At 40.4% G+C, this 12,490-nt stretch overlaps 1 protein-coding gene across 4 annotated transcripts; it reads right to left on the minus strand.

The window, feature by feature from the left end:
• Positions 1 to 5,363: 5,363 nt before the first annotated feature.
• On the minus strand, positions 5,364 to 11,984 carry tardbpl (TAR DNA binding protein, like). Of its 4 annotated transcripts, none has more exons than XR_004761429.1 (7): positions 11,213 to 11,983; positions 10,634 to 10,797; positions 10,316 to 10,456; positions 9,939 to 10,109; positions 9,571 to 9,655; positions 8,476 to 8,622; positions 5,364 to 7,528 (listed from the first exon to the last, which is right to left on the minus strand). XR_004761429.1 is itself a non-coding variant. In XM_035381396.1 (6 exons), the coding sequence occupies exons 1-6, from the start codon at positions 11,451 to 11,453 to the stop codon at positions 8,528 to 8,530; spliced, it is 897 nt and encodes a 298-aa protein (XP_035237287.1). In that variant the 5' UTR covers positions 11,454 to 11,983; the 3' UTR covers positions 7,629 to 8,527. The 4 variants fall into 4 exon arrangements, 2 of the variants coding, with proteins under 2 accessions (XP_035237287.1, XP_035237286.1); XR_004761428.1 differs by having other exon boundaries at positions 5,364 to 7,571; XM_035381396.1 differs by lacking the exon at positions 5,364 to 7,528 and having other exon boundaries at positions 7,629 to 8,622.
• Positions 11,985 to 12,490: the final 506 nt, after the last annotated feature.

Raw genomic sequence — 12,490 nt, forward strand, 5'->3', positions numbered from 1 at the left:
ATCCCCCCATCCCCCCCCCCCCCCCCCCCCCCCCACGACCCTGACCAACCAGGATAAGTGGGTAGTATAGATAATGTATGGACGGATGGATGTGTGTACTTGTTTCAAATACATATTCCCTTCATATAAAATAGCTAAACATTTATACATGTTTCAAGATCATGCCTTCCTCCTCAGCCTGAATATTTTCATAATAAGCCATTTGTATTTATGGATAAGCATTTAGAGCTTTATCTGGTAAATAAAATTCTGAAGGCTCCATGACAATAGATCAAAGCAAATCAAATCAAAATTTATTTATATAGTGCATTTCACAAACAATTGTCACAATGCGCTTCACAGACAACCCTGGCCTAAACCCCTACAGGAGCAAGCCTAAAGCAACAGTGGAAAGGAAAAACTGTGACAGATGAAAAGAAACCTTTGAAGGAATCAGACTCAAGGGGGAACCCATCGTCTTCTGATCAGCTCAGGGTATACATTTAAATAACCAACACGGTCAGTCAGCCAACATTCACATTGATCAAATTAGTGGCAGCTAGGTGAAAATCCTAAAATGGCGGTTAAGATGAGGGGCGGGGCTGGGTGACGGCGGGGAGGGTGGAGGTGGCGACGAGAAAGGAGGCTGGACCGCAGCGTTGGGGGAGTCCAGACAACGATATTCTTGGGATTTGGGGCAAGAGCCCCGCTGGCAGCATGGGGAAGAAAACTGAATAGGCCATTAGGGATGTGCAGTTGAACAACAGGGAGTATAATAAAGTATCATTAAGGGGCATGAATTTGGGATTACAAAGTGGCCCAACCAGGAGTAATCTATAGCTGCATAGCTACTAGGACAGGGATTGAGCACCCATGCAGTCAAGAGAGGGAGACAACCATACCTCTCTATCAAGAGCTAGCCCATGTAAAATGGGGTCACAGCTGATTGACAGGTGACAGTAAGAAAAGGATGCCAGCCCACAATACTCTATGACTACAGGCTTCTCCCACCCTAACTCCAGACTGTAATTGATTGCAAGTCTGAGCATAAAGGTGCGTTTTTTAAACCTAGATTTAAATAGGCACTTCTATGCTCAGGCTTATCATTTATACAATGGCAGTAGATGACAATAAGCTACATTAAAGAATAACATTTAAGTTATAACCCCCAGTGAAATAACGTGTGGGAAAACAATGCAGGAAGTGCATCCTTTTTAAAATTGATGCTTATGATTACGGATGGACTCGATTTTGTTCGGTAATGAATCAACTAAAAAACCTGATAGAGGTCAAAACCCCGGAAGTGACCTTGAACGAGTGAGCTGGACCCAGGCAACACAGCGTGCAACACTGGAGGCCGACGAGGTATATACTGAAAATTATGAGAATTGACGGGGGTCGACACGAGATTCAGATGTGGTCTGAGGAGAACTTGTGGTGTGTTGGACAGAGGTCTTGGTGAGTGAACTTTACGTAGCGACTTGAACTACAATGTAATGATAACATGGCAAGCCATTTTGTTATTTAAATTTTCGTCGTTTTTCGTAGCTGTGTACCACCTTAGTGCTAGCTAGCTGCTCATTTTCCCTATATCCAGTTAGCTACAGTGCAAGCCAGACAGCGAATGTGCAAAAGTATTTTTATACAGTCTATGGTGCAACATCACTGAAGAATTACTGGTACTGAATGCAAGTTTACTTCAGCCATAACACAAATACAATACATAATAATACAATCAATGCTAATAATAGTAATTACAAATTTGAAGTCTAGCTAGCTAAACCCATAGCATGCTATATCAACCCTGAAGTAAATAACTACATAACAAAAGTGCTAGTTTGAGCAAGCTGGCCGAGATTTTTTTTTTTTTTATGTAAAAAATTTTTTTTAAGGGGGTGTGGCTTAATAAAAAAATCAGTCCATTTCTAGCATTGCAGCCCACGAAAGTGTGTTTTTAAGACCTATTAACTTTTGGCTTCCCTCAGCTCTACACAATATTCCTCTTAACTTACAACAGTTGTAATCAGATAAAGATGCTTGGCACTATTAATTGCACAAGCTGGCAGCTCAATCCTCGGTACTGTTTGAAAACAAGATGGCGTCGATCACAATTCGCATACTGTAGGGGAGAAGAGCGAGGAAGAGTACAATACTAAGAAACTGTATCAGGTTTTTATGTTGGGGACATTATGTCTTCATTAACATTAAAGTTCAGAGTTCACTATAGTTCACTATTTTCAATGGCGCTTCACTATTCAACTTGTGTATTTTATTTTGCATGTATAATTACTAGTCTACATTGAGCGAGTTATGTCAAAATATGGCCAAATGACGATCTAATTGAATTTGAGTGGGCGTGGCGCATCACAAAAATGCTAATTCCAAAACGGTTTGACATTAAGTGATGAAACGTGGTATGTGCATTACCAGTTAGATCAAGACTCCGGCCTAAAGAGTTACCCCAATTCAACCACTTGGTGGCGCCATAGAGATCCAAATATTTACCAATTTAAAAAATCACTACAAACCACAGTTCCCTTGCAGAAGATGTGAAACTTCATACACTAACAAAAGGCCTCATTAGGAACATATGTGCTTTATGGGTTGGTGCCATCTTAAATTGGCCACCACTTTGTATTATATTTGCTCATCAAGAGTTCTTCCTAAACCACTGAATGATCCTTATGAAACTCTGTATTTCCTTGAAGGTGTAACCCAACAATACAGTACCAGATTTGGTGGTGATTGTTCACTTGAAGGTACTATGATAGGCAGTTGAATTTGCAATTATTAAACAATTATAACTCCTGCATTCTTTGAACTACAAACTCATGTCAGTAAATGTCCTGCCTCACAAAGAACAAATTTGCCTCAAAGAACCCATATTCCTGCCATACATATTTGATTTTTCACCAATTAGAATCTGCTGAAACCACTTAACAATTGTGACAAAAATGAAAAATTTGCATGAAATTTGGCATTTTGCATCAACTCACATAACTTTACACAGGTATGATTTTTCTTGTAATTATGTCAAAATGTGGCTGACTTACTATCCAATGAATTTGCAGTGGGTGGAGCTTATCACAAAAACGCTAATGATCCAAGACCCTTTCAGAGTTAGGAAAATTGGTATGGGCACCGACAGTAGGATCAAGACTCCAGGCCTGAATGCTTCCCAATCCAACCCCATGGTGGTGCAATAGAGATCCAAATATGATGAAATATGCAAAGATTCACTGCTGCATCAGACATCAGTTTTTGTATGCAATGCAAGGTTTTAACATTGACATTAACCTTTGATACACACTGGTGACCTTCTTGTGTTTTTCAGTAGAAGGAAATTTAAATAGCATTAATTATAATTAATGTAAATGATCATATATAATTTTATGTGAATGTAGACGCAGTGTCCTCATCACAAGGACATCATTAAAAAACTTCCTGTTCAAAGACATTGCTTAGTTTCCATAGTTATCAGGTGCTACTAGTTAGAAATAACAAGGAGAAAATAAAAATGCACACAAAAACATGGTCCCGGTCTCAGGAGATAAAATTATTCTTTTGCTAGTCCAGCAATGTAAATCTCTTAATACAACACAAAAATTACTATATAAATAAAAAAAACCCAACATTTTAGATATTATGTAACATTTATCAAATATAACACTTTCAACAACTCAATGTATATTAGCAGTTAATTATATTATTACTAGCTCCTCATTGAGGGGGCTTGTGTACTGGTATTCAGACATTACCACTGAAATATTTTAAAATGCTTTGTAAATAACCATATTATAAATAAACAGGATAATATGTTACGGTAAGCTAATCAAAATACCCCACTGATTCAGGAAGGTAACCAGTGCCTACCTGCCACATGTTCTGTCCTAATAATGCACATTATGACTAAACTTAATATTTAAAAAATTTAAAAATCATCTTGTGATGTAGAATGAAAACAGAGAAAATCATGCTGCAGTGTAGTGTGGGGGATGTACAGATTTTAAATCAGTGAAGACAGCTGTCACAATACCATGTATATAACCATGGGACAAAAATGGGAAACTCCAATAACGCTTTTGGTTTGTACTTTGAAATATTCAGTAATCATTATTAATTGCTCAAAATACGCCCATGGCCTATTGAACTCCTTCTCACTGAAATACCAGATGTGTGACTTATGAAGACTGCACAAGTGAAATCTGTTTCATGCAAGCACAGAACAAACTTGAGCAAAACAAGAGTAAATATATTTTGAACATTTAAATTTACAAAAGAGCAGCATTTTCACCTCTCAACATGAGAACTTCCACTTGTTATGAGTTTGACAGGAGTTACCATCTAGTGTTATCAGGTGGACGCAACAGGCCTGTCAGCCAAACTAAAGGTTTACCATCTTGCTTTAGTTGAATTAGTACACAGATATCCACTTGTACAAGTGAATGATTCTTAATTAAAGGTAAAGATTCTTTAGACATTCCAGTCAAAAGGTCACTGGTGTGCCTCAAGGCTCATTTCTTGAGCACATGCTATTCCATTTGTTACTGCTGTAAATGATCGTTTTACACATTATTTGCAAAAACATCTATTTTGTTTTTGCAAAAAATACACAGAACTGTGTATCAATAAAACCATAAATGCAAATTCTACAGGTGCAGAATTTGCGGTGTTTACTTTTTAACTTACATTCACAAAGCCCTTTGACTAGAGGAATGCAATACTATACATTTATAAAGCTCATGTTAATCAAGCTAACAATATATGCCTTGGAACAGCACACATTTAAATGTCAGACGGTACCAATTTTGGTAAATGATTGGGGAAAGCCTGTGCAAACTGGCTGACAGCAGTACCACTTGAAGCAGATCACTTGTGTACATTGCCATTGACTTGAAATCCATGGACACACTGACTTGAGGACACATTACTTCATATTCATCCAGATATGAAGGCGCTTTTTTTTAACACACAGTCCATCATCTTTATGTCACTTGGAGCACCTATATTTGGGCTTTCACAAATCATGATTAAAAAGTTAACAAGCTAACTTAAATGGTAAATATTAAAAACAAACTAAAATATTCTGAAATATATAGTATAGCCAGTCAGCTCTGCAATCAGACTTTGTATGGTGTCCCATATGACTCTATGTCTCAGTTTATCAGGAAGATTGGAGTGTTCCCCAATTTTTTACTCTACCTCATCTGAGTTAATGAAATTATTTTTTAAGTCAAGTCATTACTTCACTTGTTATTCCTCTTGTGAACCAGTTTTTCTACTTTAATGGTAGCTCTGGAGCCAGGACGACACACCCTTGAGATCTGTGATTTCCTATGTTAAAAGTTCCCGCTGTGTACAGAGAATAGGTTTTCACAAGCCAATGCCAGAATCTGGTTAATTTATTCAGTCACTGCAAGCACATCAACTTCATTGTCTTTCAGGGACCCAAAATTCCCCTTCACCATTATCGTTGAGTGCCTCTTTTCACACCATGCTGACTGACATGTCTGATGTCATGGATGCATGCTTGCTTTGTAAAACTGATTGTAAATCTCCCATTTTACACATAGCAATCTGAATTCAGCTGTCTGAAAATTATTTCCTTAGCTGATCAATCAGATTTCAAAGTGCAACTGTAATAACGTCTTTAAAAAAAAAAAAAAGGTCAGTTTCAATTAAGACATCCTAAAGAAACATTGTAGGTCTCCTGAAATCAGGATATTACTGCAATTTCATTTAGAAAGTGAAAATATGACAAATGTAGGATTCAAGTGAATGGGTGTCAAACTTGGAACGGCAGGCTACACACATGCTGGTTTTGGCTTCACCCAAGCTTAAGTGGTCAAAATGAATGCATGTAAACAAAATTATCCAGAAATCCAGCAATTAACACTGAGCACAGGCCAGCTAGTGTCTCAACGTGATTCATAACTTTCAAAACAAGTAACATGATTCCAAATTAAGCAAATGATAGGTAGCTACCTGAGTGAAGCGCTTAACGCAAAACAAGCATGGTCAGCCCGCCAGAGCTAGTCTGGCACCCCCTTCTTAACAGAACATGCAAATCCTTAGAATACAGACCCCCCTTTAAAAGTCACAACTGGCAGCCCATTTGAACGACACCTGACCTTCCCCCAGCCAATTGGCTCTATCGAAAGCAGAGAACCTGGGCTCAATAGTAAACACACGAGTCAGGTTTTGATTGGTTCTCTCTCGGTTGCCTTGACTCCAGAGGTATCTTTTCTTTATGTGGGGAGGGGAGCCTCCCCCTTAATATAAAGGTGTTTCAGCCCATTATTCAGTAAGTTAAAATGACCAAGGCCAATACAGAGGCTTAACCCGTAAGGTTGAGCCTGCGCTGTACGATTTGTCTCATTTTTCCACAGGTAGAACACAGAAATGCACCTGAGCCTATGATCGGTCTAATCAAAGCAAATTCTGATGCCACCCCATCACCCACAAACAAGGAATAAACAGGAAATCTAAAGTTAAGCAGCTGTACCACACTTCAGTTTTCACATTCAAAATGCTGAAGTACTGAAAGTAAAGCAAGAGATATGTATAGCTCTTGCTTGACTTTCTGAATACTATACTCCTGTATAACTTGCTTCGAATGTGCTCTTGACTTACTACAGGCTTAATCTACAATTTTAAAAATGCCAAATGTAGTCAATTCTACAATGGAGGCAAATTTGATGGAGAAAGGGAGGGGGGAAAAAAAAAAACAAATGATGAAAATTTTACAAGTTTATTTTACATTTCAAATGACTAAAAGACTTGAGGAAATGTGATACATAGGTGATTTGATTCCTGGTGGCAGGTTTTATTAGCTGTGCATTGTCAATGTCCCCAACCCTGCGAAAGTGATACAAGTCATACAATTGCCCCACCCCCTCCCCCCTTCACAGCGCCAGCATAACAAGTAGAGTCCTACCAGTCCGAGTGGAAATATTTAACATTTTAACCACAATAATGGGCGAAATCTAAGCAGCTAAAATGGCAGGATCCACATACTGCTTTAGGAAAGAAAAAAAAAATGAAAGATGTAAGTTTTTGCATTATAATTACAGAAATTGCTGTTGTGGGTCAAAGCATTTAAACACAAAATGCAAGTTTTTGTAGAGAGAAAACACAAGTCCTCTATTTGACAAGTATGCCAGAGTACACAGAAGTAAATTAACAGACCAAAGATTTTTAAAAAATCACTTTCATCTTTATGCTTTAAGAGTCACTTGTAGGGGAATGAGGGGGGGATGGATAATCGGCTATACAAGCGTTTCAAGAACAAGAATTCAGTATTTGGCCCTGCCTTGTTTACTGGTTTTTTTTTCTCGTAAGGCATGAATGAATACCTCCTCCCTAATTTCCAATTGTCCATTTAAATTTTTTTTAAGAGATGAGTTCCCAGGGATCCCGTTACAGTGAAGTGAAGAAGTCCCTTTTCAGGTATAAGGCAATCGGCTGCGGCCCCCACTGTTAGCTTAGTGATGGGACCACCAACACTCCGCTGACTCCGGTCTTCAGCCTCCCGAAAACTGACTTCGCTCTGCGTTCAGATGTAAACCTGGGTCAGCGGTATCCGAGGGTCCCTACACATGCGAATTGAATAAGGATTTTTGCAGTTCAATTAATTTTTTTCCTTTTCATTTTTTTTTTTTTTTTTTTTTAAATCCACAGATAAGATACAAAATAAAAAGTCACTATCAAATACATTACCTATTCAAATTAGTTTTATTTGGGTATTCCCTTTGATTCACAACATATAAAATTGCATTCAAAACACAACAAAAGCAACCTTTCTATAGGGAATCTTACACTTTCACCACATCACCCCCTCTTGAGACACACTGAGCTCACTTGCACCGCCTCACACGCCACCCCCCCCTCAAGCTCCCCCAGTGTCCTCATCACAGACGTCACCAGCATCAAATCACATGTTCACACTTACAGGTCGATAACAAGGAGGAAAATAAAGCACACGCCATACAGCATTCACATCAGATAATATAGCAAGAAAGGATACAAATATTCATATCGCTAAACATTCCACTACATTTGTTACTACTTTTAAGCTTGATCATTATACTAAACAGGGAGGGGGGGGAGAGGGGGTATGGGAAGAAGAGACCCCAGGGATCCCAAAGATAGTGAATGTCCTTCAGGTGATCAAACACTCGTACTTGCAAATGCCGCTCCCGTTCGTTCACACTCGCTCACCAAAGCCACAGGTTCTCTTCCCACATCTCGCAGTCATCTGGCGCTTTTTCATCATCATCATCGCACAACCAGTTCTTTCCATCACACTTGCGTTCGTTCATTTGTTCTCTCTCCGTTCGCTCATACTCTCATAGTCTCTCACTCCTGGCCATCAACAATCCCACTCAATGTTCACCAAAAGCGTTAAAACTTGCGATACAGTGCAGACAAAAGATTGGTTTTTGTTTTGTCATTTTTTTTTTTCCATGAAAAGTTGGATAAAAAGGCAACACCCACCGTCTAACACAGTAAATGCGGAGTGAAGCTGCGTTCTTTGATGGCAAAGCATTTACACATGGGGAGAAGGGAACTGAAACTGAGCTTGCTCGAACATTGCTGCCAACGAAGGGCTCCTTCCCGGGAAATTGGAAAAGAGGTGATGAACTGCAGAAGAGATTTTAATGAAGGCTTTTCCGTAAAACTTTTTTTTTTTTTTCAAAAAAAGAAAACTGCAAACAACCTGCACACAAGGGTTAAACAAACTTCTCTTCCTAATTCATTGAAAATAATCATTACAAAGTGTGGTTGAGAGGGTATTTAAATTTTCAGTGATACTCATGCAAAATCTCTGAAATATCACCATTTACAACATGCATAAAGTATCAGGTGTTTCGCCACATAATGTGGATAAAGACCAGTAACACACAAAAACAAAAAAACAAACTACACAAATAGTGTTGTAGTTTTACCACCCTGACAATTATGCACTTCAACCACTGTACATTAACCTTGTACAGATTTGGTCAAATGTACCAGAACATTCAGCTTTCTTTTACAAAACCAAAGGCAAAAAAGTATTTCAAAAACAGAGGACGTTAGATATGACTAAAAACAAAAATACCTTTCAAAATACTTACCATATCATCTAGAAATGTGAACACTTCATACAGACAGACCTCTACATCCCCCAGCCAGAAGATTTGGACTCCATGCTGGAGCCAAATCCCGAACTGAACCCGCTAGTGGTCCCCGAATTGGAACCCGCGCCCCACCCCAAACTGGCCGCTGTGGTACTGCCGTAGTTGTTGTTGTTGGTAGAGCTAAGGGCCTGGCTCTGCTCGCGTATGGCGCTGGTCTGACCAGAGGCAGCAGTGGTAGAAGTGGTTGTCTGCCCTTGCTGGCTAGCCAGCATACCCATCATGCCCCAGCTACTCTGCAGGGCGGCCTGAGCGGCTGCCATCATCGCCGGGTTTAAGCTAAGGGCCCCGAAATTCACCCCGCTCCCCATGTTGTTGTTACCACTATTCCCAAGCCCCCCGCGACTACTCCCAAAACCCCCGGCCCCGAACCCTCCCGCCCCAAAGCGCCCCCCACGCTCCATCATTTGCCTACTATTATTGTGCTTAGGCTCTGCGTTGGAGATGTGCACGCTGACGCCCTTAATGATCAGGTCCTCTCCGCACAGGGACTGGGCAACCTGGGGACGAAGAACACAGAGTGCATGTGCGCACACAGACAGACGCAAAAGGTTAGATTTGTCCATACCACAATATAGGGCTCTACAGTGCTCCCGTTTTAGGAGCGTTTGCTTCTGAAAACGTATTTGTGCCAACCGAAAAAGTAATCTAGGGGCACTCGTACTAATTGGGATGCATTGGTGTGCTCCAAAATGTTCCAAACTTAGGAGCACATGTGCTCCCAGAGGAAAACGCTAGCGTAGAACACCGCAGCACCTGAATTAGTAATGTGAACACACACACCTGGTCATCTGCAAAGGTGACGAAGGCGAAAGCCCGGAAGGGCTTGGGGATGAAGACGTCTGTGACTTCCCCGTACTGCATGAAGAACTGCCGCAGTTCTTCTGCGGACATGTCTTCTGTGCACCGGCCAACGAACACCTTTCTGCTTCTCATTGGCTCATCTGGACCTTGCTATTATTCCAAAATAAACAAAAAAAGAGAAAGATGAATTCTGTGTAGCTCAACACACCTCTCTGACTGCATGCAAAGAATACGACTCATAAACGGGTCCCGTTATAACCTAGCAACCATGCCTAAAAGAAAGTGATTACTTGGACCAAAGAACAGACGGATTCAGCACTGACAATCACAAACTCCCAGTTTGGGAAGTGATGTACCTTAGAGTTGGGAAGTTTACAGTCGCACCACCTGCCGTCAATCATGTGGCGCTGTGACATGACTTTCACTTGAGTTTCGTAGTCTGTAAACCGTACGAAGCCAAACCCTTTGGAATTCCCGGTCTTCACGTCTCTCTTAACCTGCGAGCAATTAAATGGAAAGGGGAGATCAAAATATAGCCGCACATTAGGCACAACTTAATTCCAGTTACTGAAATTTCAAACCCAGAGCTGTATGCAAATATACAACAAGTTTAATTTTTAGTTTAAAAGCATAATTTCCAACAAATGTTGAGTTAATTGTTTAAATCCCGTTACCTGCACCATAATGACTTCTCCAAAGGTGCTAAAGTAGTCCTTAAGGTCTTGTTCCGACGTCTTCCAGGGCAAACCAAGGACAATCAAGTCTGAGGTCTTCTGGACACCCCTCTTTATCTTAACAGCAGATGCGGCATCGACCTCGTCCATCTTCCTTTTGTTATCTGAAATTTCAGCGGGCAGCCCTTAGAATTTTCATTCAGCAGATGTTCGGTTACCTTAGGTAGCTAAGGTTACATTTGTGATTAACAAACTTTGCTAAGAAGCTCGACTGAAGAGATTCTAAAACTTGCATTGGATAACTGAACAACCAAACGAATGTGCAAACGTCCAATGGTAAACTAATGAGGGTTTGCGAACCTTTGTTTACGGGCCAGCTAACGTTAACTACAAACAAATCTATCGCACACGGAAGCTATTTACCGGCTCGGATAACAAGGCCTAAACGTGGGATCTCAATCGGCTCCTATAGACGGCCGGAGCTAACTAGGATAATAAAAATAAAAACCTTTTTGCACGGTGATCAGTAGGCTAACAACCACCCGTAAAACAAATAGTTTTATTGCACAAATACTGTACCTTTAGGATAATTGACGACGTAGACCAGATTTCCCCAGTCATTCTCAGGGGCGTGCAGAATGCCTTCAACCAAGCGGACACCACGCATGCACTGAGAAACAGGACTCCGGTAGCGCAGGCCGCACGCTCCGGGGAACTGTGCTGCCACGGTAGATAGCAACACCGTGCCATCGTCCTCAGATGGGATCTCCATTGGCTCCTCATTTTCATCTTCCGCGACACGAATGTATAATTCTGCCATATTTGTTTGATTTGGGCAGTTAGAACCTCTTATACGATCTTATAGCTACGTCAGAGCTGCCTTTGATCGCTAACGTTAGCTCGCTAGCTGGAATTTTAGCTAGCGTAAGCTAATATTAGCAAATGATTATTGTTTTGCAAATTTTAGAAACGCCACGAACACACTTAAACAAAATAGCAATAATTTGCAATCAACGAGGTAACGGCTTGCAGATCTACAACGTCCTTAGTCGAAAATCTATTTAGAGATAGCGGCCATAAGAAAAGGCCACAGACGCCGACCACGCTTGCAAAATGAATGGCTTCTTGTTTTCGCGCTCCTGCTTTACGATGCCACGTAGGTAACTGGGTCAGTATTTTTGGACTCAGTGCTGTGGTTTAAAAAAAAATCGGCGTATTAAAGCGTTGCGTGGTGGAATTCAACGCAGATAATTTTGGTATCTTTTCTCGAAGGTAAATTAAACAACGAACGTAATCTCCTACTCCTTTCTTCCCCCAAACTTCCAAACAAAATGGCCGTTCGTGTGTCATTGAGCGAATTACATCATCGTGTTGGGCGGTCTCATTAGGGTTGAACAAGAAGGGGTGCGCGTAGTTAAATAACTCAATTGAGTGCTATTGATAATGATAAACGAAAGCACAGCATAACAGAAGTACTAATTTAAAATGAATTTTCATGTGGCATATGCAAAAGCTATATTTGATTTAGTTTACACGATAGAATGTGCTAAAATTGCACAAGTGACATTTGTGGTACATTCAGAGAAGTCATCACGTGACCCGATAATCAAACGAAACTTCCCGCTTGTCGCCTGAAAAGAATTCATTCATGCTGAACAAAGCGTGTTCTTGCCTTGCATTAAGAATAAGGTGCTTATTAGACATGTGTTGTCCTATGAAAACATATTAAAGCTCATTCAGATCTTATTAGTTATCCTAGCTCCCCGAGTCGAAGCAAACTGGCATCAACATGGTTAGAAGAATGCATACACACAGCGGCCACTTTTATTTCATTGTCCCTTTTTACAGACCCATCTC

The sequence above is a fragment of the Anguilla anguilla genome, chromosome 11 (genome assembly GCF_013347855.1).
Source record: "Anguilla anguilla isolate fAngAng1 chromosome 11, fAngAng1.pri, whole genome shotgun sequence".
Lineage (NCBI taxonomy): Eukaryota > Metazoa > Chordata > Actinopteri > Anguilliformes > Anguillidae > Anguilla > Anguilla anguilla.

Excerpts from the sequence above, each read along its gene's own strand:
- tardbpl (XM_035381395.1), bottom strand. The coding sequence starts at position 11,453 with ATGGCAGAATTATACATTCGTGTCGCGGAAGATGAAAATGAGGAGCCA. Across the intron at positions 10,110-10,315 it reads GTAAACTTCCCAACTCTAAG|CAAGGTCCAGATGAGCCAAT; the intron begins GTACATCACTTC and ends TTGGAATAATAG. Across the intron at positions 9,656-9,938 it reads TCACCTTTGCAGATGACCAG|GTTGCCCAGTCCCTGTGCGG; the intron begins GTGTGTGTGTTC and ends CTTCGTCCCCAG.